This window comes from Drosophila simulans, chromosome 4, assembly GCF_016746395.2.
Source record: "Drosophila simulans strain w501 chromosome 4, Prin_Dsim_3.1, whole genome shotgun sequence".
Classification (NCBI taxonomy): domain Eukaryota; kingdom Metazoa; phylum Arthropoda; class Insecta; order Diptera; family Drosophilidae; genus Drosophila; species Drosophila simulans.
In genome coordinates, this window is record NC_052524.2 from 275,663 (window position 1) to 303,653 (window position 27,991).

A 27,991-nucleotide genomic window follows, 5' to 3' on the forward strand; every position below is an offset into this window, starting at 1 on the left:
ATAATCTCAATTACGAAACAATACTCATACACGATGTCAACGACTATATAAATAGCTATTAACTCTAAGCTCGCGTAGATTTTGAGGAATGAACTCGGGCTTTCGATTCACGACAGAGTACCTAAGCATTTTTGCCGAAGTAGCACGAACATTTAAATTAAAAAAATCTTTTGGTCCTCGGTATAGAACCGTGCTTTTGCTGTATCTTTTGCACTGTTTGGTCGATTTATTTTGCTAATGCTAACCTCTTCCACGTGTAAGTAAATAAAAACATGTTTATTCATTTAATCATTTATTACATTAAATACGATAAAATATTAATTAATGGCTTCAGTGTGCGAGACAAAACCGATCCGCTTACATTTCGAGTTAAAGGTGGTTATAATCAATGTATGTATGCCCTTGCATTACAGTTATATTTATATTAAGTACTTTTTGTATTTTGTTAGCACACATACTAACAAAAGATATCGGAAATTTACGTTTTCGTTACGGATTTTTTTTGCTGAATTACAAAATGCTCTTTAACCAATTCACAGCTACATTTGCTGTTATCTTGAACAAAACCTTTTTATAAAAATTCTAAAGCACTTAAGCTGTACTAGGGATTTCTTAGAATTGTTATTTCTTAGAATGTGTGCGGTTTGTTTTCATATGGATATGGATTCCACTGAACTTTAAACTGCAGTTTCAGTATGACTGTGGGATGATAGACGTTCGACATCAATTTCGGGTATGGTCAGCTCATCAGGTATATTATCGGCATACTCAATGGAAGACGTTTCCGAAAGGCGTTTGCTCAACGAAGTCTGCTTACGCAATACCTCTGCCAGGGATGTGTTGGTGTGATCACCGTAACGGGCGTCCAGACCCTGGCGGAATGCGTTTACCACTCGTATCTAAGCGTATATTTAGCAAAAAGAAAAGAACAAAACCGAGAACAGTGACAAAAGGGACATAAACAATAGTATAAGAAGAACATCTTTAATCAGTCAAGCTAAAGATCCAATTATGCACATTTGAACATACTTTCATTTATGTATATGTGTAGTTCAAACTAAATACAAATATTATTTTGACAATTCTTACTACGAGCAGATGCGACACATGAATGATAAGTTAGATATTAAGCTAATAATGGGATATCCAAATACCAATTAATTCAGACGGACAATTTTTTTCTTTTTAATATTTCGCTTATGTTGTTGATAATTCGGACGGCAGTATCTCGGCAATTTACCAACTATTCATGCATTATGCGACAACCTTTTTTTGATTTTATTTAAGTGGTGACGAACAAACACATTAAACAACTAAGTAGATCGTTGTTCTACATGATAGAAGTTTAAAGCAAAAACCAGTGGGCAAGAAAAACCAACTAAATCATAATTAAAAACAAAATACAACCATATATATGTTGGATATATATTGGGATTCTGAACTTTTACTTTTATTATCATTAATATGGTATCAGTTCCATTAGGTGGGTTAAAAATTCGGCATATTTAATTAAGCCTGTGCCTTGCCTTTCATTATCTTATTATTACGGACAAACAGACGATTTAAAAAAATTAAAATTGTGTTCGTAGTGAATAGACAAACGTACTACAAGTATATTATGGTTAATTCTTATAGTTACGCTTTAGTCGAGATTGAACTTAATAAAGCGTCTTATTTTAAAACTGTAAAAATAACATAAAACAAAATTGTTAAGGCTTACAGCTTGATCAGTGTTGCTCTTGCTATATGGGACCGGTATCAAGCGTTCTTGCAATTCGCCGCCTATTACCTTTAAGAATGAAGAGAAAGAGAGGGAGATAGAAAGTAATACACAAAAAATAAGTGGGAAAGAGTAAAATAGTCATAAAAAGGTTGAAATTTATATTAATCTTGTCGCTATAAAATGGATCACTACAAACACTTTGGCTTTACTGTACTATTTTTCAATTCTTTACAAGCAAATAAATATATGTTAAACTAATTAGGATCTTGGTGTTTAAAAGAAAACAAAAATATGTAATTATCATAACAATGTACGTTTTCGTAAAATTTTCAAAATACAATTATTTATGTAATAGTGGTAGTAAAAGTGAAGGATGTGATTCAGATTTTTACCTAATAATAATTCTGGAAAGGACACACCAGGTCGGTTACGGGAAATTATGACAATTGTTTTATATATGCTGAAGAAAGTAATTATTATATAAAACATTTTCTGATGCACTAACATCCCGTTACCCATTTATTACGTATGCTCACGTACGTAAACGAGCGATTAGAATATCAATAGAAATACAGCATTTTTTATTAATTTGTATGTTCTCATTTGTGAAAACAAGATTTTCCCTAGTAGATGGACCAACATATTTGAATATTTAATTATATAAATTTGATTGCATCGTACGATAAATCGCGTTTACAGACATTTTCAGTATAAATGTACAAATGTGTAAATATATTAGATATAGAAAAAAACGGCATTGGAATTTTGTGATGTTAATTTGAAAGCGTAGGTTAATGTACTGAACAACGAAGTTCATATGATTAAAACTTCGGTAATACAGAGAAAATACACATAAGATCTGAAATTGTGTTAGTAATAATACAAATGAGGTAATACATTTTTTTTGCAAAACAAGTTAGTTTTGTAAAATGCATGCTTGCTCACGTTTTTTATATTGAATAGTTAGGCATTATAGTTAGAGAACTATTGGTTAACTTTCTATAGGGTGTTCTTATAAGGTTTTGGAAAAAAACTAATTTATATAAATAATGTTACATTTTCGAAATCGCTTACTACTATACATGCACATTTGAATTTATGAGCTTAATAAATTTAAGTTTGCCTCTTTAGAGTTAAAAGTTTAATCAAAAAAATATGGCGCATTCACCTTTGTTTTAACATACTGTTTCGATAAAAGCAAATATTTTAATAGCCATGTTGAGCTGGGCCATTCATTTGGGATTGCGCTTTAAGAAGCATAACCAGTCTAATTTGGAATTGTTATAGGCTTAACCATATTTGGTGCAAAAACCCACTAAAACCATTTAAATTCGAGTCTCATTCTGTCCATTGGAATGTTTAGTTTCGTTGTTATCACGTATTTTTTGTTGTAAGGTTTGTGCGATTTTAGAGAAGCTTTGACTGGAGGAAGGGGCGTTTGAGTTTGAGGGCATTGATGAGCGCTGGGAAGTTAGTCCGTTGTGTAAAGTACGCTGTTGCTGTTGCGGGTCTTCGTCAATATAAGATATGTCCGGCGACAGCATGCCACTTGACACGTTGTGTTGAGTCTGCGGGGGTAGTTTTGGTTCCTGTTGTTGCTGGTGCTTGATGTAATTGGGGTTCAGTAGATTAAAATTGTACAACGGGTGACCACCGCTCACTGCAACTGGGATACCCGTACGGGGACTGCGTAAGCTATGTAAGCTGTGCATCGATCGGCGCTCACTTAGGTCTTCCAATGTCGAGCGGAAAGCACGAATCACACGCAACTGAAACAAACAAAATTAGACAAAAAACGAACAAAAACGGAAACATAAGCATAAAGAAAACAACGAACGAAACAACATTACAGTTACAACATATACATATGTATTTTTGCATATATTGTATGTAAATTCCTATAAAAAAAAGCAATTTTAAATGATAAATAAAAAATAAAGCACAAAACAAATTATTTTTGTCGGGTGTCAGTAAAGCGCTTTGTATACAACTATATAGTCTTAAACTAAGCAATATAAATTCTTTGCATTGCCGGTTAGGTAGTTGTTTTATACATACGTGTACTGTAGATATTAAAATACCAAATTCTTAGCATGCGTATATAATATTTTATTACATGAGACAGATTCGAATTTAAACAAGGGAGGATGCTATAGTCGAGTTCCCCGACTATCAGATACCCGTTACTCAGCTAGTGTGAATGCGAACGCGAAATTTCATCATTTTTCTCGGATATCGTAGATATTGGGGAATAAAATGATAAAAAATTTAAAAATTGTTCCAAAGTGTGGGCGTCACCGGTTCGGCGGCTTTAGGACGTTAGAGTGAACGTGGCAAAAAGTATTTGGAAAATTGAAAATAATTAACAAGACTAATAAAATTATGAAAAATGGTGGTTTGTGGGCGTGGCAACATGGGTCAACAAACTTGCGCTGCGTCTTTGTCTCTAGAATCTGTTTGCGAATCTCAACTTTCAAGTTTTTATAGTTCCTGAGATCTCGACGTTCATACGGACAGACGGACATGGCTATATCGACTCTGTTGTTATTGATCCTGATCAATATATAGTCGGAAACGCTTCCTCTTACTTACTTCTCGACGAATCTAGTACACCCTTTTACTCTACAAGAAACGGGTATAAAACCTATCCAACTAACCGAAGAATAATTTTTCTAGAATTTTTTTTTGTTTGTATTTATAACTTTTTAGGCACATATCCTATTGCATGCTGTTGTAATTAAGTCGTTAGACGTAAAATTTCTACATCTTAGTACATGGAAATTTTTTTTCATTTTGGGAACAGGTATCTGAGAAATTAAAAAAGGACGGACGGACGGAAATGGTGTGATGGAGAAGAGGTATGCCAGCTGGAAAGCAACGGATTTTCAGATTTCTCACGATCGCTCGAGCGATATATATGTATATATATATATATATATATATACCATAGGTATGGATTGATTTAGACGTCTAAATCCGTGCCGTGCTCACTTATAGAATTTAAACTAACAAAAAAAGTATTTACCATCTATCGGAAAAATAAAATAAAAAAACGAGAGAATAGTCATGTTCTCCCACTATCAGATACCCGTTACTCAGTTAGTGGAAACGCGAAATTGCTAAATTTTTCTCAAATATCGATGTATATTGGGAGACTTAAAGGCAAAAGACAAACAATAAAACAAAGAAAAATGAAAACATTTTGCAAAAGAGTATGACTAATAAAAAGGTGAAAATATATCAACACATTTATCAAAAGTGTGGGCTTTGCAGTTTTGGGCGGTTTGTGTGGCAACATGGGTCAACAACCTTGCGCTGTATGTAGAATCTGTATGCTTAATCTCAACTTTATAGCTTTTATAGTTCCATAGATCTCGACGTTTATATGAACGTACCGACGCCGCTGGCTTTTCATTTTTTTATTTTTTTTTAGCATATTTTCATCTTTCTCGCACGCCTCTAGTTGCGTAACGGTTCCTTTAATACATCAGGAGTATTTGTAAATAGTACAGAAACTGGCAAATAGTATCCGGCAATATACATAGTAAAAAAACAAATATGAATACATATATACAATTAACCTTGTAAATAGAAATAGTAAATATAATTAGTGTCTGCTGACTATTACAACATATGATAATTTAAATAAACAAAAAAAATTTAAAGCTAAGTACCAAAAGACGGATGTTATAACAAAGATTTATGTAGAAACCAAAGGGTAACACATACCAATTTTTAGTAATAATAAAAGAGAATTTTAAATGATCTGTTCCGATTAAATATTTTTAAAGAAATATAACCCGTTTCAATATCCTGAAATATAAATATCACACTATTTCGATTTTCATGTAAAATCGTCACGTAGGCAAGTCTATTGTCTTACTTAAGAAAAATTGTGATTATTACACAAATATTTTAAAAATCCCACAAAAATATTGTCCACTTTTTTTAACATGCCCTTTAAAAGGGTATTCAATCTTTTTCTTGTAATTCCAGCATTACTTTATACATTTACATTTACTTTATAATAATAACGTTAAGAACAAATTAAAACATTCTGGGCTTAAGGGCGAAGTTCGAACAGCATTTGTTATTAGTTCTGTGCTGGTATAGTTGGGCGTAAGGTTCCGCAAACATCAAAGGAAAGCTTAGGTATATATTAGGCGAGCTTTACACTTAGCGGCATATGCACTCATTCATTATTTAACGATTTTTATTGCTAAAGTTTTTATTTTTATCGACGTGCATGGTGAACTTTTTAACAATGTTTTAATTAAAGTAAATTAAATATGAATATTTTAATTACGTACGTTTGAATGCCCATTTAGAAGTTTCGAGTTGGATTAGCTTTTGTTTTGAATATATTGTAGTTGTAGAAAAAAGTTTAGTAGAAATCAGAGAAAAGGTAGTAAGCATACAGAACTTGATGCAGAGCAGAAGACACTTTTAGCCCGATGTTGCTGTTGTAGTTGAATTTTGTAGTTTAAATTAGTAACTGAAGCATCTATTGGAGGTGATCGATTGATTAATTTTTGTTGCAATTATAGTTGTTTTAGCATTTGATACGTTTCAGTAATATTAAGTATTTATGTTTTTTATTAATTGAAGTTGCCGTAAATTATTTGATTTTTTGTTTGAATACAATTATTTTATTCCAATCATTGATTATACTTACACGCAGTTTCAGAGAACAAACATTTAAGAAATTTATATGTAACTAAATATAAAGTTACACATTCTATCTGCGAGACTATTTTATCGGTGCAAGAGTTTAAGGTCCTATACAATTTTACTATTGCGTTATTTATCATTACGTTCTACTTTGTTGTTGTCTAAATTTAAACATAAAATGAACATAAGAAAATGTAATCAATTTACTTTTTAAAAAGGTAAAGTAAAACAGATATTTCATAACACTTAGATCAGTGTTCGACCTTGCGAGGATAATTGCTGATTAGTTTTAATGTTACATTTATGCAGAGCTTGTTGATATTTTATTGCAACTGTCAATTACACCTCAGTCTCTCGTATTGGTTCCGCCAGCTTTAAATTACAAAAATTAATAACAAATATCTCATAATTACTTTTGAAACAAACGATAATCAAAATTTAAAACGGATCAATCAATAATTGTATAATAATAAAAAATGATCAAGTAAAATGTATAGACTGGTATATATGTATATACATAAATATGAATGTATGATGCGTAGAAAAAGAAGATTTGTGTAAAAGATCATAGATTTATTATCTCTATGCCTATTCATAAAACATTTTACTGTTTATTTGTCATATGGTTAAGAGATACACTAATTTATAAGACCATTTATATACTCATACACATAGAACTCTTAACAGCGGTAGAATATAACAACGCCTTGTGAAAAATATATGGCAACTGGATACTTTGATTTTCATGTACTTTTTAAGTTAACGCATTTTTTCAAATATAATGCCTATCCTTTAACTATATTTTAAGGATTGTAGTCAATTTTAATATAACTATACATTTTGGTGCTACCTGTAAACCGTTGTTATTGTTCATTAATATAATTTTATTAGCTTATTTCAGAGTTATTTTTATTAAGTTTATAGTAACAATACCATTATATAAAAAAAGAAATACTGTACATTTGTACTTTGTGAATAAGTAGAGAAGTAGAAACTTGAGTAAGTGTAAGTTGGGATACTCCGTTTGCATGCAAAACTGCATAGTGCACTTAATACAAAAATGATATCAGGAACGAAATGGCAGAAATAAAACTTGTAATCGATATAATTCGATTAGCCACATCTTTTAATGACTAATAAAACCTTACAGCCCGTATATAATATGCAAATAGTCGTGTATTTGTCGATCTGTTGGGATGAATAAATTATTTTTTTTGGTATAACCAAAAATTTTGAAACTGCTAAACTAGCCAAAATTTATATAACTGTTCCAAAAATAACGATAACCAAACAAATTTTACACGATTTAAGAAATTACTTTTAATATGTGTGTTTTTTCAATCTGTGCACGAGGACAGTTAAAAAATATCTTAGAGGCATTTTTATTATCGTATTTCATAGTATTACAATGAATAATAGTAAAATCAAGATACAAGATACAAATAAAAAGCTTTAACTTTTTCTTTGTAAAAAGCTTTAACTTTTTCTTTGTATTCCTTCATACTTCCTATAACATAAACCCAGTCAGAAATAAAATTTTCATTTTACATAGTTGATATGTTCATAAATTCCCTTGGATTCTCTATAGACTATACTAACTAATCGATTACAAAAAAATAATAGAGAATTCTAACACTGTTAAAAGGGGACATTCACAAAACCAAGGACTAGATTTTTAAGTCTTCTGAAATAAGTGGGTGTATTAAAAAAATGAGTACCATATCGGACAACATTTTTTGTTGGGTTGGCTTGACGTCAGAAAAAGCAACCTTACTAACACTTTGATCTTTAATAGTTTAAGATGTAAAAAATATATTATATATATTGGTATTAGCATATTTTAAAAAGGAAAGATTGTTAGACATGAGATCGAAATCACACGCTCGACTTCTTCGGTTTGGAGTGGTTCTAATTTTTTATAAAACAAACCAGACCATTAAACAGAGCACCGACTGATTTTGTAAACGAATCGGGTCCCTTTTTTTAAACCGGGTTGGTTGCAGAAAAAATTAAATACTTTATTACGGTGACAATGGTTTAATACTTGGGGTGTACGAGTTTGTAAAAACAATAAGCCCATTTCTACATAAAAACGGTCTGAACAAGAAGACGACGGCGAAAATATAAACAAATGTAAAAGAATAATTATAAAAGAAGCTAAATTTAATTTTCTAAATTAATTCGGTCCTGATTCGGACCGAAACATCGTTTCGGCTTTGCAAACCCACCGTAAGCCTATCATAAATCGTTAACATTCGAGCAACAAACCGAACCAAAGCCAAACTAATATGGGTTTACAGCCTTGGCAATACCAATATACCAAATACCAATTTGCGAAAATACAAACTATTTTAGATAGCACCTCGGTATATCTCATTATTTGTTAGTAACTTTTGCTTTAAGGGGTCAAAAATATTTCGAATTTCATTAAATAGGCAAACGAAATATATGAGAATAAAAATTAAAAAAAAAAAAACAGCAAGTCAATCTGGTCATTATGATCTTTTAGCTCTTATGATCTGATAGCCTCGAAACTATACAGTAAGCTTTGCCCACTTTGAAACTGTGTCCTTTCCAGAATGGTAGATACATGTATATACATCTTTCTTTTCATACTGAGAAAAACAAATTGTGAAAATCCGTTAAAATAAAATTATATAGCACATAAATATGTATTTACAGTAAGAAAAAAATTTAAGAGCCCACAGTTTTCTTTAAGTATATATAAAATCCATGTTTTCAGTGACATGGATGACAATAAATACATATTAACATAATAAGCTCTCATTGATGTCAGGGTGCAATCAAAATAAAAAACAATTTTAAACAAAACTATAATATTTAGAGATGATTTTTGTTTTTAATATAACAAAACACTGTCTAGCTGCCAATACATAAAATCATAGACAATTCTTACCGGTACTGAAATCTGGTCGTTAGTTGAGTTTGCACGTGAGTTTTCAATTGCAATTAATGATGGGAGTGACGATAGTCATACGTACAAAGAAAATAAGTTAATTTTTGCAGGTTTATTAATTTTTTTGTTTTTATGTTTAATATAGTTTTCCAATTATTTTTTTTATAATAATTTATGTTGTAGGTTGAATCAATCGGGAATGGATAAGCAATAATTATATTAAAGGGACGAAAAATATTGAAATTATATTAGATGGTTTAGTAACATTTTTTGCATGATGTTTATGGTGATTGTGGTTCTTGTTTTGCAAATATATATGCGCTCATAAACTCTTACATTCGGTATTACAAATACTAACGTTGTGAGGTTGAGTATTCCGATAGACATCAATCATTATATGATTAATAGCGATTAGCGATGAATAATTATTTCCAAGTATTTAGCCACAGTTAAAAAAATTTATCAACACATGAAACCAACAACATACGCCCCGGACGATTAAGTAATATTTAAGCAATTAGCATTAAAGAAATTGTTTTCCACCGTGAGTGAATAAAATAGCAAAGAGGACTATGGAATAAGACTTTTCCACCATGTTCCAATTTCCCCTTCCAAAAGGTTTTCACGAAATTGAATTGGCCTTTGTTTTTTATTATTTTTTTCACTTTTTATAATGTTTAATTTGTCTTTAATAAAAAATATTTTTTTTAAATAAAATATAGCATTTAATATATAGGTATGTTCGCACGTGACCGGAGTCATGGACATTCTTTTTCGACATCGACTGCGATTTAAAACTGTGAAACAAGTATTATATTATATTATAGCAAAAATTGAAAATAAATTCGCAAATAGTTATCTCCAAGTGAATATTGGAACAGGCACCAGTATTTTGCATTTAATTTAAAGTAAAAATCATTGATTTAACGTTTTATTGAACACGCGAAATATCAATAACACGTAGCAGTTAAAGTGATAAACATGGTAAACCAGTTTCCTTAGGGAAACTGTCGGACTGCTTCACGCCTTGATATTATTTTAAATCATATGTTTAAAATGAGGACTTAAAAATTTTTAAACGAAAGAACTGTTGCTAAGTGCTATTATGTCAGCTTTTTATGAAACAAGCAAGAGAGAACGCTTGCCTTTCAACTTTCACGACTATCAGGTACCAATTAATCATTTGTGGGAGTGCGAATTAGAAATTTCAAAATCTGTTGGGTATATTAATAGAATTGGTCGTCTTGTCTACTATTAAACATCATAACATAATAACATAATAATCTAATCAAACAAAATCAAAACAGTTTTCAAAAGTGTGGGCATGACAGTTGAGGTGTGTGCCAACTTTCTGAAGCAAGCTTGGACACTGTAGGCGTCACTAGAATCTCCATGCGTAACTTTTGTAGTTCCTAAGATCACAGCGTTCATACGGAAGAACGGACAGACCAGATCGACTTGGGTTGTGTTTGAGATCAAGATAATAAAAACCTTATATGGTTGGGAACCCATTCTTCTAAAGGGACCCAGTAAGATGTGCAAATTTATCTGCCGCGGGTGCATAAATAAGCAACTTAGCTTCCTACCCATATCACTTTTGGCTTAGCGTTCTGCTGTTTAATAATATGTCCTTAAAATACTTTACATTCTAAAACCGTCACATATTTAATAGGCGTTTTACTTAAAAAGCAGCTAAGAAAAAAGGACACTGATAAGGAACTGGAATTTGGTAATAATGTCATAGTCATAGTCCACAGATAGTATACACCCGTTACCTAACAAAAGAGAGTGCGAGTGAGATCTAGATATGCAAGCAGAAAAGCGACTGTTTTCCACCCTTATGGCTTTTCACTCTCTTTTACTTTATAGACTGTGACACGCAATAAAATTTAAATTTGTCAAAAACTTAAAGTGGACGAGGACAAAATAGTTTTAAATAAGGAGGGAAGATAATATTTCGGAAAGACAGTTTTGAATAGTCTGTGGGGGTGGCGATTTGTTTGAATAAAACCAAAAAATAAGGCGTTACTGATATGATATATATTTGGTATAAAACCGATATATCGACGTTCACACGTACGGCTAGTTACCTTTATTACAAATATATGTTCTGACCAAGAATCTGTTCAATAGCCGTTGGCGATATATTTATATAAATTTATTTAATTTTAATTTAAATTTAACTATGCCAAATTAAAAATAATTTTCCACCGACCTATAGAACGAAGTCGTTCATAATAATGTGGACGCGTAAAAACTTCTTTATACGCATATATACTTTTATGCAACTATTTTGATTTCCTAATCAATATCCATATCCATCTGCATGTGAAAATATTCGAGTCGGACAATTTATTATATCCATCCCCTTCACACCTCATTTAGCTGAGTAATGGTGTAGATCAAAATGTTATTCTGGATTCGTTTAAAAATATTTAACAGGTAGCAAGAAGCGTTATAAAGTATACACATTCCAAGATCACTCCAAGTTGATCCGGCCATGCCCGTTATTCACTGTGAACTTGGAAACTAAAAACGATTCATCAAGAGAAACCCTGCAGATTTTAGAGGCCAGACGCAGGACAATTAAGTTTCAGAAGACACTCTAAGGTTTGCAAAAACGCTAGTGCAGCACATTTGAAAAAATATTTATATTATTATTTTTTTGTCAATTTCTATCGATATGCCACGCTGAGTAACTGACATGGAAACTGTAGCGTTATTTTACGTCATATACTTTTAAATACTAAATTTACTAAAAAACAAGACGACAGCTTCGGCAAGCCGAAAGTTATACTTATAGGGTATCGTTAATTAAACAAAAAAAAAAACTGGGTTATACCGAATAAGTGAAATGTATAATTATTAACAACAAAACCATGGGTTCTTTTCTAATTATCTGATTTAATTCCTATGGCAGCTACATACATATGATATAGTTTAGATAAAATTTAAACCGAAAATATAAGCTTGTGTAAAACGAATGCATTAGGATCGAAAACAAAGATAGGATTTCTTCTAGAAATTTAATTTTTTCTGACTGTCTACGGCATTTTTATAGGGCGCCGATCCAGGCTGATCCTACTAATATACTGCCCGCAATATATAGAAGAATATATAAAGCTAAGACTATTTTGTGATTTAAGAAACGCATTAAAAAAACGGACATGGCATTGACTCGGCTGTTGATATTGATCAAGAATATATATACTTTATATGTCTCCAACGTCTCCATCACTGCCTTGCAAACTTCAAATTAAAATCAATATATTCTCTAAAAGATTTAAAAAAAATGTATAATCATTCCATTGAACCTAATATTAAAATATATAATCCGAATTATTTAATGTCGTAGTTCTCTAATTGGAAGCGATCAGCAGAACCTTTAAATAAGTATGCAAGAGACTTATAGATTTGGGAATATAGTCCCATGAAAGAGAATAGTATTATAAGGAAAGAAAAGAAAGAAACCCATGGCAAAAGTATTCCAAATACGGAAAACTAAAGTTAATTTAGAATTCAGTTAATGAGATACTACTTTTTTTTTCTAAAATTACATGATTGCTTTTAAGAAACTCAAGAAAATCCAGAACTAAAAATGAAAGGAAATACCAAGTGTTAATAATAAGTATATTTACACAAACATTTAATAGGTCATAGGATATAAAAGGAATTGAAAAGTATTTCATTGTATGGGGGAGCACATCTGGACACATATAAGTTACTTTAAATTTAAATTAAGGTAAATATGTAGAATATATATATATATATATATATATATATATGCATATATGCATATATATATATATATATGCAAGTATTAACTAATATACAGTGTATAAAACCAGAAATAGTTTGCTGAAGTAAATATAGTAATGATCAATAAGAAAACATTACAAAACACTAAAACAGGAGAAAAAGTCGACTGATTACAGGGACGCTGTATTCTGGGCTTTTCTGTTTCTTATCCATTTAAAAATCGGAATCAGTTTAAAATGTTCTGAGCATTAATATGGCAGTAAAAAAGCTAATTTACGTAAAAAATATTAAAAGTCGGTAGACGAAAACTAGAAGGACAGATAGAGAGCTAGAAAAATGTGAGGAGCCAAGATAGAGGCATCATTGTAGTCTGTATCTTACACCAACGTTGTTATTATTTTTTAAAATCAGTACGCAACAGTTATCAATCTACAAAAGTTATGTAGGCAGAAGTTTTAAAGAGCCTTTTACTTTGCCTACCTACCTTTTAAAACGATAAATGGGAGCTCGGCTTGCCGAGTATTTTAATTTGTTTAAGGTGTGTGAATCTATACTCCAACGCTTTAAATTTCCTAGTTTTCGTGAATGTATGTCAAGTTCGAAAAATATATACATATTGACACGAATACAATGTTACAAGTAAATTATACTATCAAATGACTCATTTATAAAATATATAATTGTTTAGGCCGAAAACTGAATTTTAAGCCCCCATACATGCGATCGAGTTCGAGAAATTGGAAAATGTCCGAAATTATTATAAGTCGCACGTATTTTTAATATAAAATAAAATGATTGGTATGAAATCGTTTTATAAGCACATATATTATTATATACGTGAATATATCTTATGTTCTATGTCATACTGAGCTATTTTTTTCATCGTCTAAATAAAACTGTATTATGTATATTTAAAAAAAATCTTTATAAATATATATATATTAATATAAAAACTATATATAATACATATACCTATTTACATATACATATATAAAATTAATAATATATAATATATAAAATATAATATATATAATATGTAATAAAAAATAAAAAATATAATATAATATAATATATATAATATATAATAAAAAATATAAAATATATAATAAAATATAAAATATAATATATACTATACAGTATATAATATCTAATATATATAATATATACAATATAAATGTATATATTTTTTTATTTATTTATTTATATATATTTAATTGTATATATGTACATATATGTATTATATATAGTATAATATAACGTAATATATATATATATATATATATATATATGTAGGTAGGTATATATTTTATTATATTTATATATATTTAATTGTATATTATATATATATATATAAATAGATATATTTTAATTATCGATTTTATTATAAATATATATGTATTAGGTAGGTATATATATATAATATATTATATATTGAATATATATATTTATTATAATTAAATATTTAAATATATATCTTAGATATCATCATATATCAATGAAATAAATGTGATTAATGAATAGAAATATGAATTTATGAAAAGATATCACAACATAAAAATGTCATTACTTAAACAAATATGATACATAATTTTTGATCCTTTTAGGTAATTATTGTTTAGTTCTAGTTTTTTAAGACAAGTTAATGTTTTTATTGAATTGACACTTACTTGTGTTTGCAAGCGAGTTAGACCACGAATCCATAGAATTTGACCAGCCCTAGGCTTTTTATCAGAATCAATTGAATCAAAGCGTTCCTCACCCAGATTCATACCATCTGTGTACTCCTCTGGATGTCCGCGACCCCACCTATAATATAAGGATATAAATAAATAAAGAGATTATTTTGAGAAGAGAACGAAGAGAGAATGCTATAGTCGAGTTCCTTGACTATCAGATTCCTTATGGCCAGAAAATAATATATTCAAGCGTGTTGGCATGACAGTTTTGAGCGGCTTGTGGGCTTAGGAAGTAGCGCGGCTAAAATGTTTTGGTATACCGATAGATAGGCAAGACAAATAATAAAACGAAAACTATCAAAACATTTTAAGAAGTGTGGGCGTGGCGGCGATATAGGTGGCAACATGGTAACGTTCTGATACATTCAAAATTAAACCGTTTGTTTTTGAAAAGCTAACGGTACTTTCTAAAAATATAACTAAAGTTGCGAGCTTGTGTTCACAGCAGACAAATTCAAACTTTAAAGGAGTGAATCTCCGGTTATTATTGTTCAAATTGTAAAATTTAAAGTGGTTTCGAAAGTTGTAGGTATTTACTTTAATCAATTATTTTTGTATTATATTTTCTATTAATGAAACATTTATGATAATACATATATATTGTACATTATGTGAATGTCTTTTTTGTTTTGTTAAGGTTTTTGTATTTTGTATTATTTGTGTTCCCATATAAGTAACCGAAATACTAGAAATTTAACACTTTATGGCAGACCGATCGCTTTATGGCAGCTATATGATATAGTAGTCCGATCTGACAAATTATACACGTTACGTTACTTTACTCGATTTGTTGAAAAGTATTTAACAGGCAGAAAAAAGCGTTTCCGACCATATAAAGTATGTATATTTTTGATCAGTAGCAATAGCCGAGTCGATCTGGCCATGTCCGTCTGTCCGTATGAACGAATGACTATCATCAGATCAGGACCATCATTTTAGATCAGAAACCACTCTTCAGAAACGAGAACTGCACGCATTCAACAGTCAATTGGACAGCCACAGAGCCATATTAAAATAAAGAAGTGTTTTTAATGTTTAAGTGTTTTTTTTTACAGATAGATATTGGCAAGACAAGTGGGGCTGTGGCAGTTTTGTTCAGAAATATATATGCATTATAGTGTCGGAAACGCTTACTTCTACAAGTTACATACTTTTCAACGAATCTAGTTCTTTTACTCTACGTGTAGGTATAATTATAAGGTATAATTATCCTATCTGATAAACCTACAGGTTAGTAAACCTTTTACTATTCATAGAAGTACGAATACTTAATAGATACATACTTCTGGGAATAGAAGGACACATATCCAACCATATAAAGTAAATTATATCTTATTGATACCGATCACTAGCCATGTCGATATTTCCATCGCCAAGATGGAAGTGTGTCCGTCCGTCTACTGGTCCCTCAGTTAATAATAATAAGTCGGAACTTCGCACCTCAAAAAATATATATATATATATAGCTGGCTTAGTTATCATTTTGTTATCATACAATTTTCTAATTCCAAACAAATCAGTTGTTTTTCATATATATATATAAAATTTTGGGAGATCGTGCACGTCATTTTCTAAAAAAAAACACATGAGGTTAGTAAGACCGAAGGATTGTCAAAATTGATTGTTTTTTGTTTTTTTGGACTTTCAGGTCAAGTCTGCATCCAAATATTTATTTTGCGGTGATCAAAGATACTCCTATAGAATTAAATATCTGCTATAGTGCAATAGTACATACATAGTATACATAGTACAGGTACCGTGGGACCCGTGCGAAAAAATAAATAAATATCTTTCTTTAAGGGTACTTTGATGACCTTTAATCTCTGCCGTACGGTTATTATCGACCACAGTAGTAAATTCAAAAGAACTGCAACGCATTTTTCAATATGGTGACCGCCACATAGTGGCAGATAGACATTTTGTTGCACATAGATAGAAATTTGGCAAAAAAAAAAGAGGGTTAAAACTTGCTTATACGGTATCCACACTACACTTGTGGACCGCATATCCTTCTACATGATTCAGCACCTTTAATCTCAAAATCCTGGGACACTTCAAAAAATCTTAAATTCCCACACCCACAAGCCGACAAGTAAAGCCGAAAGCCATGTCAAGCGACAATGCAACTTTCTCAAAGCATTTTCATAATGCCATTGGCTTTTCCAAAGATTATTATAAAATAGCCTTACACTTCCTTATTCACCAGCTTAAAAATGGAAACTGGAAATAATAGACATATGTAATAAACTTAATATTAGCGCTTACTAGTAAAATCTAGCGTAATAAAAAACCCACAATTAGAAAATTATTCATTAAGCACCAACACCAACGATCAAAATACAATATATTCTATATTCTCTCTATCTCTACTGTCAAAATAAACGTCAAATAAATCCGCATAAACTAATATTTACTTAACAAAATAAACATTTTTTAAATTACGTACTTAAGAACTTTTTTAAAATACGTAACATCACTTCCACTTGTAGATTAACTTAAAGGTAACTTATTGTATCTTACCCTTTAACAATTTCAAATTGTTTTTTTTATATATTTAAGGGATAATATGCATATATTTGTAAATTCAAAAAAGGAAAACTTATAAACGTTGATTTATTTAACTGAAAGGTATATTTTTAAAAAATACATGCATTTTTTATAAAAGTTGATAATAAGTGTTAAGTCTATAGCAATCGAAAGTAATTAAAGAATACAATAAACATATTTAAATTTAACTTAGCCAGGCACTAGCTTTTAATGTGGAAAATCATTAATTAGTTATTAATTTTACAAATACTAATGTCAAAAAACTTATGCAATCAAACTTGAAAGATCTTAAGCCAATGAACATATATAAGATGGTATATATACATAATTGTAATAACGTTAAACATTTACTCACGATAATATCTTAGGTAATTTTCTTGTAGGTACTGAGGTTATCAGTTGTCCCCAGACAAGTGTACCAATTCCAAAAAATACACACCATAGCCACTGATCTAATGTTAAAGCCTTTGTCGAGAAAGCCATTTTACCATATTGGATGATTAGCACCTTAAATGTTGATAAAATAATTTAAATGTATATATATATTTATATATATATATGTATATGAATAACATTATATAGCATACCTGTGATATCATAGTGAATATCCATATGGTGTAAAATATGGGATTTGTAAGTAGGCCTTCAATGACATTGCGCTGCCCATGAATTTTTCTAGCGTTTATTTCATTAAACAAAGTCATCATGACAAAGGTATTAAAGATAATAGTAAAGTGCTGTGTTGGTCCCGCGTTTAGTTCTTGTCCACGTCCAGATTCAATATCGAGTATAACATCGCCTTTAAGCATAACCATTTTTTATTACAAAGAAAGCATTGATTATGAATATAACTTACCAACAAATAACAGTCCGAATATTATTATTAACTGATACAGCGCCTGACCCAATATGTTCTTCATCATTGTGCGGGAGATTAATGGTTTTGTACGGCCATAGGGTTTACGGAGCAATAGATCTGGTGTAGGAAACTCAGTTGCTAATGCAAGTGATGCCAATGTATCCATTATTAAGTTCACCCACAACATTTGCACTGCCTGAAATTTTTCTGTTTTTAGATTTATCCTTTTTTCTTTCAGTAACTTACTTTAAGCGGTGAATCTTGCACAGCACACGCACCAATAAATGCAACAATTACAGCGACTACATTTACTGTTAACTGAAACTGCAAAAACTTAGCTATAGAGTCATATACGTTGCGTCCCCACATTACAGCTTTAACAATGCTGCTAAAATTATCGTCAGTTAATATTATATCGGAGGCTTCTTTGGCAACATCTGTTCCGGCTATACCCATAGCAAATCCTACATCGGCTTTTTTTAAAGCTGGACCATCATTTGTACCGTCTCCAGTTACAGCAACAACTTCTCGGTTTTCACTTACAGTGCTGTCAATTATACCTATAAATACGTAAATTTTGTATTAAAATTAAAGTAACCGTTTCAGATCGATTAGCGCTGTTCACTAAATTAAAGAAAGACTTTTACAAAACCTTTACTTCTCCCAGTCCCATTTTCATACCCGTTACTTGTAGTGTATCAGTAGATATCTATCGATATCGCAGAAATATGACGAAATTTCGCGTTCGAATTTCCATAATCCGAGTAACGGGTATCTGATAGTTAATCAAACACTCTGATAGAACTTTAAAAAATCACATAGCTTTCACATTGAAGTCCATCTTTCAAATTTTAAACGCACGAAAAGTTCCTATGTTTTATTCAATAGTTTTTAAAGGTTACCAATTAATTAAAATTACTATTTATTTGTTGCAAATGAGTTTGTTCTCTTTTTTACGGTTCACTAAACGAATTTTTTTCCCACATACACATTCAAAATATCCTGATTTCTTTTATATGTTAATGCGGAATAGCAAGTTCTATTAAAAGGAAATTATTACAAACCTTTTACTAAAGTATACTTGTCCGTTGGGGATGAGCGTGCTAAAACCCGCAGTTTGGGCCATACTTTATCAATAAGGTGTTGTTGAATCTGTTCATAAATACAAAATGATAAGATACAGAATGTAAGGATATGTGTCATATTTGTATTCTTAAAACATACATCTCCATTGCTATCACGAATACGCCTATTAAACTCTTTGCCTTCCAGAATAAGAAAGTCATCATTGGGACGCAAAATGCCGCATTTGCTGGCAATTGAACGTGCTGTATTAATATTGTCTCCGGTGACCATCCGAACGGTTATACCAGCGCGTTGACACTTTCGAATTGCGTCTGGTACTTCGGGACGAACAGGATCTTCTATACCAACCACACAGAGGCATGTAAGATTTGTCATAATGTTTTCCTCATCATCCCAGTTAGGTTCGCCATCAATATGCACTTCGTTAATTGCGGCTTTACCAGGCACAAAATCGCGGTATGCTACAGATATGGTCCGCAAACCGTCACATGCCATTGGTTCAATAACTTCACGTATTAAACGCTCCTGCATCTCTCTCGTAAACTTCTCCAATGTGCCCTCATGTCCATAGATAAAAGCACACCTGCAATGATTTCAAAGCATTGCAATTGTTGGCTTTGTGAGTACACTGCAGGATTTTTAGGAAACTAAAAAGTATGCCCAATTTAGTCTTCAGGGGCGGAAAACATTCATCGAATCTAATTGAAACCCATTTGAGTTTCGATTACTTAGCTCGCGTTTAGCTGCAGTCAGAAAAAAACGACCTTCATCAAAAGCGTCCTTGATGAAGCTTTTTAAAAACGTAGTTGGCATATACAATGACTTCATTACTGCTAAAGAGGCGAAATGAAAATTTAAATTGGTTCACGGGCTGGAGCTAAGTGAACGAAAGGCAAATGGGTTGTTATACCTTCCGTAGCTTAAGTCTTTGTTCCACTGTCTAATAATACGAACTTTTTCATAATAATTTCAGAAGCTCCTTTAGTATACAGTCGATATCCTCCGTTAGGACGGGGTATCACAGTACCCATGCTCTTGCGAACTGAATTAAATGTATATACGCGTGTAAATTTATCCTCTGTAATTTCATCTCGAATAGATTGATACTTCACACCTAACCCTTGGACAAATCCCAAAAGAGCACACTCCGTTTTATTGCCAACTTGAATTGGTAAGTCTCCTGGGTTGTGTCCAGCCTTAAAAAGGAGAAATATTTGTAGCTAAATAGGCTTGATATGAAATGTAATTTACCATTATATTTGAGGTGTAAGCCGAGTTGACAGATATTCCCATTGTAATTAAATTTCCAACATGTTGTGGTATATCGCTAAGGGTTGGCAAAACCTTGCACAATTTTTCACATATGTAGGATTGTACAACAGTCATACGATTGGTCGTAAGAGTGCCAGTCTTATCAGAGCATATGGCAGTGGCATTACCCATGGTTTCACATGCATCCAAATGACGAACCAAGTTATTGTCCTTCATCATTTTCTATTAAACAAACGGAATTAATCACATGGTTCCGTTTACATAAATTTAACTAACCTTGACAGAGTATGCTAGGGAAAGGGTTACTGCCAATGGAAGTCCCTCAGGTACGGCCACTACTAATACTGTAACACCAATTATCAAATGCTTCACCAAGTTATTGGCATACGTGTTTTTCCATGGCTTCTCGTCAATAACGAACGTTTTAATACAAAACTGAATGATCAGAATTATAACTGTAAGTACGGCAATAGTCGACCCAGCATATCCAATCTGTATAGCTAATTTTGTTAGTTTAGCTTGAAGCACAGATTTTTCTTTTTTATGCCCTGTCTCAGCCGCTCCTGATGACGATGATTGCGGCAAATGATTTCCTTCAGACTCAGATTTGGTTATCTCACTTGTGACTGTTTCGCGTTGAGATGGCGCTTGGGACCCCTTTATTTGCGATCGACCATCGTTTTCACCTACGTACGACAAGAAATATTTAAAACAATAAACACATACAAGATTACTGGCTGTATTTATTTAAACAAGTTAATCAAATAAAATGAGATACCTTGTGTTTGAGTACCTTATTTAGATTTGCCGATATTTCAGGCAAAAGTTTTCAAAACTAAATGTATTTGAAATATTGTTATGTCCGTTCGTTCGAATGTCCATTTGTCCCTATGATACAAGATTCATAAAAAAAAAAAGAAAAGAAATACATTCCTGTCTGCTCAAGTCGTTTTTAGAACAATGGCACGCCCTTTCTAATGCCGACAACCCGACAAAAACTGTTACTCCCACACTATTGAACCCTTATTTTATTTTGTTTTTTTCATGCCTATTCTATATATTTGCCAAAAAATAAGTGGCATCTAGCTGAGAAGCGCGTCTATCTTTCAGATGATAGTCAAAAAACCCATTCATTCTTGTTTTAAGTTTATTTTTGCAAGGGTATATGAGGTTTGACTTTCCTAAGCCGGCGTTCTTTCTTTTTAATGTTAATTTTGTTAAATAAGCAACCCAACATTATAATTTTAATTCCCCCTCCGATATTATGACACGACATTGAAACATTTCCCACCATGTGATAAATAAAATATAATAATTCTAGGTCAACTAATTAAAATAATATAGAAATAATAATAATTTAAATAGGAAAAAAGCCAATGCAAATTCTAGTTGTTGAAGATTTGATAGCTTTCAACCACACGTTCCAAGAGGGAGGACGTGGCAACACTTGTTGGTTTGTGGGCGTGTCAATGTTTTAAAACAAACTTGCACAACTTATTTAACCGTCATTAGATGCGGAAATCTCGATGTTCATGTAGACATCACAAGATCTAGTTGAGATCAAAAAGATTTTTAAGAAGATCGAAGAATTCATAAAATTTTAGTCAAAAAAGTCATTATAATAACTTTGTATTACAGACAGACAAAGTCTGAAAAAAATGTATTTTAAAAGACCTTAAAAATCTTGTTTGGCAAGACTTGGAATTTAACCAAGTGAGTTACAATTTATATTCTGATGGGACTCTGAATTTTATTATTATCTGTAATAAGGTTATTTATTTTTGTCAATGAAATAAATATTTAAATTTAAAGGCAACTTTATTTGAAGATAGTTTTGTCCTTAGTTTAGCTAAGCTGAAAATTAATCTTTTGAGAATTATTCCTATTATGACTGAGAAGTTGTTATCACTATTTGAGAAAAGACATTCCTACTACAAAATGATACGGAATTTTAAGAAGAAATGATAGTCATAGTTTTTATTTGGGGCCAACGACAATTTGTACAAAGGATCATTTAAAACCAGTTACTAAAGTCACTTCGGAGATAATATTGAAATAGACTGCATTGATTAAGCTGATCGTGATGATTTCGAAAAAACAGCAAAAACTGGTTTCTATTATAATACTGTTATAAAAGTAATAATTGTAATTATTTTTGAAAGAACATCGAAAAAAGATACAAAGCCCTTATATATCAAAATGGAAACATCATCATAGTCCTCTTAAACCTCCTTATTAATAACAAAACGTCGTGAGTATAAGTGTCTATTGTGTTTTCGCCAGTATACTATTATTTGCGAAAAATATGTGTTTGTTGGTTTGCAAATAATAAAAACAAGTATTACGCAAAAATTCACCTGTCAGATTCTTTTGCTTGTTGGCCCTTTTCGCTTCTGGGATCGACAAAATTTTAAAACCATATATTAATGGTTTTATTTGTTGAAGACATTTGTTGGTTGTGTTGTGGTTGGTTGCAGGTTATATTTGGTAGGTTGGTTGACAGATTGGTTGATTGATTGGGTTGATGGAAGATGATGGGGCAATCGATTCACATCATGGAATTCACATATGGAATATGTGAACAATTGGAATATGAAAAAATAGCAACAAAAAAGAAAATAAAAAATAAATATATAATATACATCCTAACGACAAATATATGTATCAAAACAACATTGGTAGGATCTTATTTATGTCCTTTACGTGGTTAAAAATCATACAAACTATTATTTTACATTATTTTAATTGTACTAACCCTTTTTCATCTTTTTAATTTCCGCTTCCTGTTCGTCAACTGCCGCACCAAGGAGCGTAAAAATTATACCAGCTTGTGAGTTTACCCCTACGGCTGTAACAACCATTTTGCCGCTTCCTTCCATAACATGCGTGCCGGATAGAACCATGGGATCGACATCTGGCCCCTTTTTGACATGATCAGACTCGCCAGTCAGCGAAGATTCGTCCACCTACAGAATGAAAAATTACCACCAATACTTTACTGATAAAATAGTCTTTATCTAAGTTTTCACCTAACTAACCTTTAAGTCGTTACTTTGAATAAGACACCCATCAGCCGGCAATAAGTCTCCATATTTAACTTGAGCAATATCGCCAACAAGAATATCACCAACTGATATTTGGCACACCTCTCCTCCTCTAATAACTGAAAACTTGTGCTCACCCTCTATACGATTTTGCAGACCTCGAAACTGTCTTTCTTTAGAGTAATCATTAAATGCTGTCACTATAACTACGACAATAACAGAAATAAGAATGGCCAATCCTTCAATCCAACCATGGTGTTCTTCCTCCTCCTGCAACACAGCTTTAAAATAAAACAATATTAAAATACAATATTGTATTACGGACCACAAAACTAAACCACTTACGCGCATCCTCGTCGGCGGGTTTATAAAATGATAGACCAAGCGATACCAATGCAGCTACCTCTAAAATAATAAGGGTCACATCTTGAAGAGCCTCCCAGACTAGAGTCAAAAAGGTCTTTGGTGGCTTCGGTGGTATAACATTGGAACCGAATGTTTCACGTCTATGCTCTTCGTCAGCCTTCGATCCACTTAGGCCTTATGGTAATTCAATTAAAGTATTGTAAAATTAAACTCAATATAAATTAAATATATTAATATTGTACATAGAGAACAACTTACCTTCATTGGGAGATGTGTATAACTTTTTACATAATTCGTGAATGCCACCATTTTCAGCTATCTTCATTACACCCTCACGACCACGATGCTCCATGAGCTCACGCAGCTGTTTAAGTGAAATACCATATTGCGCCGGTCTTCCATCTATAGTGGCCATTTGTTATGGTCTTATCTGTATTTAAAAATGTATAAATTCAACAGTAGCCTAACATCTTAATAGGCCAAATAATTTATCAATTTTTTAAAGTACTTCTCACGGAATATTTTCGTTAGTTTACGCGCAAGGGTGTGAGAGGGAGATATGCAAATGGACCATTTATGTTCGTAAGTATATATTTTTTCTTTCGAGTCTCTGAAATCTGAATTTATTAAAATCGTCGAGAGCACTACACCGCCAGACAACCAAGCCAAATGTAAAACGCTCTGCCGAGACACCGACTCTACTCTATAAGCGATCGTGTGACTTCGGTAGGCGCCGAATGGTAAATATACCATTTACCATGCCATTTTTGTGTGTGCTAAAGGGTAATGAAAATAATGTGTATTTAGTAGAACACGAAGACAAAAGAAAGTAGAACTGTGTTCCCATTGCAGGGAATCTTTGCTTCAGTGAATTTGTTTGTGACCATGCTCACAATATGAGTACAATATGAATCGCACTGATCTTAAATTGCGTACTAAATGGAAAGTTATTTTATTTATCTACCGACAATTAATCCGTTGACCATAAAATTCATTTGAACCGTAACTGTATATGTACCTAAGTACGTAACAATTTGAAGGACCTTCGGGAGCAAATTCCAGCCGCAGATAGGGTATAAAACATATAAATTTCGGTCGTTTTTTTTTTAAATGTAGATCAGTTGTCTAAATATAAAAGAATGTCGTGCAATTTTCTGTGAATAGCTTTTCAGATCTGCGCATAGACTGATGTTGATTATTATGATTAGCTGATTATGTAATCTTTATTCAAATTGACTTATTTTAGAAGCCGGACATGAAAATTTTTGACATGTAATTCTTGGTACTAAAAGTGCACGTAGTTATTGATCATTTACAAATAATAATTATAGATTTCGTTTTTAAAGAGGTTTAGGCTAGTCATACAAACAAGGAACGTGTGTGACGCTTTGCCGTGTTCAAGATAATGCAATAAATATCTAGCTAAAAGTGGATCGATCCGATTCCTTTTTTGCCAGGAAATTGTTATTAAATAATCTTTTTTGTCAACGATAAGCTTGCAATCTGATTAAGACAATGACCTAATACTATTAAAAATCAATTTTTACCGAATTCTGTAAAAGCTTTTGCAGAGCATAGTTGTGCTCACACAGATATCCTAAGAAATTGTTGTATCTATGATTCATATTTGTATATCATACTCTACCCAGAAATGTACACATTGGTTTGATTTAGTAGTCAACCCTGACTACACAGTCAAGCTATGTAGACCAACCAAACTAGATCTGTGCGTTTCCAACCATTTAAACTATATATTTTCTTGATCAGGATTAATAGCAGAGAAACTGGCAGAAACTGGCCATGGCCGTCTGTCTGTCCGTCCGTATGAACGTCGTGATCTCAGGAACTTTAAAAGTAGAAGGTTGACAGAGACATACATATATACAGCGCAAGTTTGTTGACCCATGTTGGCACGCCTACTCTAACGCCCAGAAAAACTGCCACGCGCACTCTTTTGCAAAATGTTTTGCTAATTTTTCATATTATTATTAGACTTGTTAATTTCTATCGATTTAAAAAAAAAATTTTTACTTTTGAGAAATGAAAATTTACCAAGAACATAAACGAATGCTTGTTTCATACGTTATCTTATTTTATTAATATGCGTAAGTTTAAGCTTTCAATTCTTAATCCGATACTCGGTTCAAAAGATTGCGGTGTTTTGAGAGTTCTTTAGTGGAACAAGTTTATCTGATTCGGAGATTTCACCTTCACGTAACAAACCCATTTTAAAGTTCCTAATATCCTTGCAAGTAAAATTCCGAAGGGATTTATCTTAACAAATTTGTATAATCCTTTAAATTTCCGATTCACTTCTTAAAAAAGACAGAATCCTATACTCAGCTAGCGAAAATGCGAGCCCTAAATTTGGTGTCGATAGATAGTGTGAAATAAAATAATAAAAAATTAAAAATATAAACATGAGTCAACCAACTTGCTCTGCGTCTTTAGAATCTGTATACTTAACCTCAACCATCTAGCTTTTATAGTTCCTGAGATCTGGACGATCATACGGACGGACAGGGCCAGATCGACTCGGCTATTGATGCTGATCAAGAATCAATATACTTTATATGGTCGGATGTGCTTTCTTCTGCCTGTTACATACCTTCAATGAATCCCTTTTACTTTACGAGTAAAAAGGGAGTACTAGTAGTACTAATAGTACTAATAGTACTACTAGTACTAGTACTAAACTAAAATTTTTAATATTGAAGAGGTGTGAACGTTTTCCATAAATAGAATAGAATCACGCATATGTGTGTACGTCAGGAAAATCATTTTACATGTATCTATTTTAGTTCTATTTGACAAATATTCCGAGCCATTGGCCAAAATTCTTGCAACAAATACAAGCTAGTCGGTAACTGGGCCTCACTCTATTTTTTGCACATGTTAAAATTACATATATAGTACATGCATTGTACGTACACATGAATTATTTGATATAATCACACAGGAAATTAACAGGTGCACAGGAAATGTATCCTAAACCATTGGATTCTATATTTCCTTATAGAAACATAAACATACTTAGTGTATGGATAAGGATAATGAACACATCAATTCAAATTCATTGAAATATTCGTGACTTGTTTAAACGAAGTGCACCCCACCCACTCTTCGCCAACAGGAATCTTACGTCATATGTCACGACAAGAACTACATACATATATACATATGTATGTATGGTGTTGTTGGCCATATTGGCCATGGAGTAAAATATGCATACACACGTACTTGTGATGAACCTTCAAGCAAATGAAAATTGTACACATTAGTACTATATGGATTTGACTCTGGGTCAGTAATTTTCAGCTTTAATTTCATTTCGAAGACTGTGTATGTTCGGAAAACATACAATATAATATGATATCATGTTTTTTTTCTTGGCCACAAAACATTCTTTTGCGTACCCATTGCTTTAACTCTTAAAAAACTGTATATTTTGGAATACGTACACAATTAGGAGGCGAATTAATTGTACACGACTCAAGTTAATCGCCGCAATATATAATGAAATATTTAATATAAATTACTGACACTGTGACGCCTTTCTTTTCAGCAGTATTTATTTCTCCACAGGGAAATATATATCGATATATCAAACTTTTACCATCGAAGTATTCACAAAACTGTAAGACTCTATATCGATGTATTTTCACATGTAGTCTCTCAATAAATTATTTGATTACGCGGCGCTAGCAAAAATGTTCGTGTGTTTTCGTAGTAAATTCTCTTTACCTTTAATTTTAGTTAAAAAGGTAGAAAATCCGTAATGCCTGCATATAACTTTACACTGAACTGCGGCAAAAACTCAGTGCCACAGTTATTTAAAGAAAAGTATTTGAAAGATAGCTGTCCAGCTGTTTGTCTTGATTGTCGCATCAGCTTATCTTTTGCTTGCCTATCTTACGTTAGTACTGCGGCGATCACCTACCTGTGAGATAAGAACATAAGCGTTTTCTTACACTCGGAGAATATATATGTAATTGTGTTAAAAAGATATTG

The 27,991-nt window shown here is 31.9% G+C and overlaps 1 protein-coding gene across 16 annotated transcripts; it reads right to left on the bottom strand.

Moving 5' to 3' along the window:
- Positions 1-275: 275 nt before the first annotated feature.
- On the bottom strand, positions 276-27,868 carry LOC6724703 (plasma membrane calcium-transporting ATPase 2). Of its 16 annotated transcripts, none has more exons than XR_005544475.2 (20): positions 27,442-27,601; positions 24,239-24,410; positions 23,960-24,154; positions 23,609-23,895; positions 23,326-23,536; positions 22,928-22,963; positions 20,847-21,256; positions 20,550-20,792; positions 20,253-20,494; positions 19,437-19,881; positions 19,277-19,364; positions 18,459-18,772; positions 18,210-18,408; positions 17,941-18,152; positions 17,709-17,860; positions 14,738-14,876; positions 9,312-9,323; positions 2,892-3,492; positions 1,721-1,789; positions 806-899 (listed from the first exon to the last, which is right to left on the bottom strand). XR_005544475.2 is itself a non-coding variant. In XM_039296213.2 (19 exons), the coding sequence occupies exons 2-19, from the start codon at positions 24,393-24,395 to the stop codon at positions 678-680; spliced, it is 3,633 nt and encodes a 1,210-aa protein (XP_039152147.1). In that variant the 5' UTR covers positions 24,396-24,410; positions 27,442-27,600; the 3' UTR covers positions 276-677. The 16 variants fall into 16 exon arrangements, 10 of the variants coding, with proteins under 10 accessions (XP_039152147.1, XP_039152150.1, XP_039152148.1 ...); XR_006542001.1 differs by lacking the exon at positions 2,892-3,492 and adding an exon at positions 6,034-6,766; XM_039296213.2 differs by lacking the exon at positions 2,892-3,492 and having other exon boundaries at positions 276-899; positions 27,442-27,600.
- Positions 27,869-27,991: the final 123 nt, after the last annotated feature.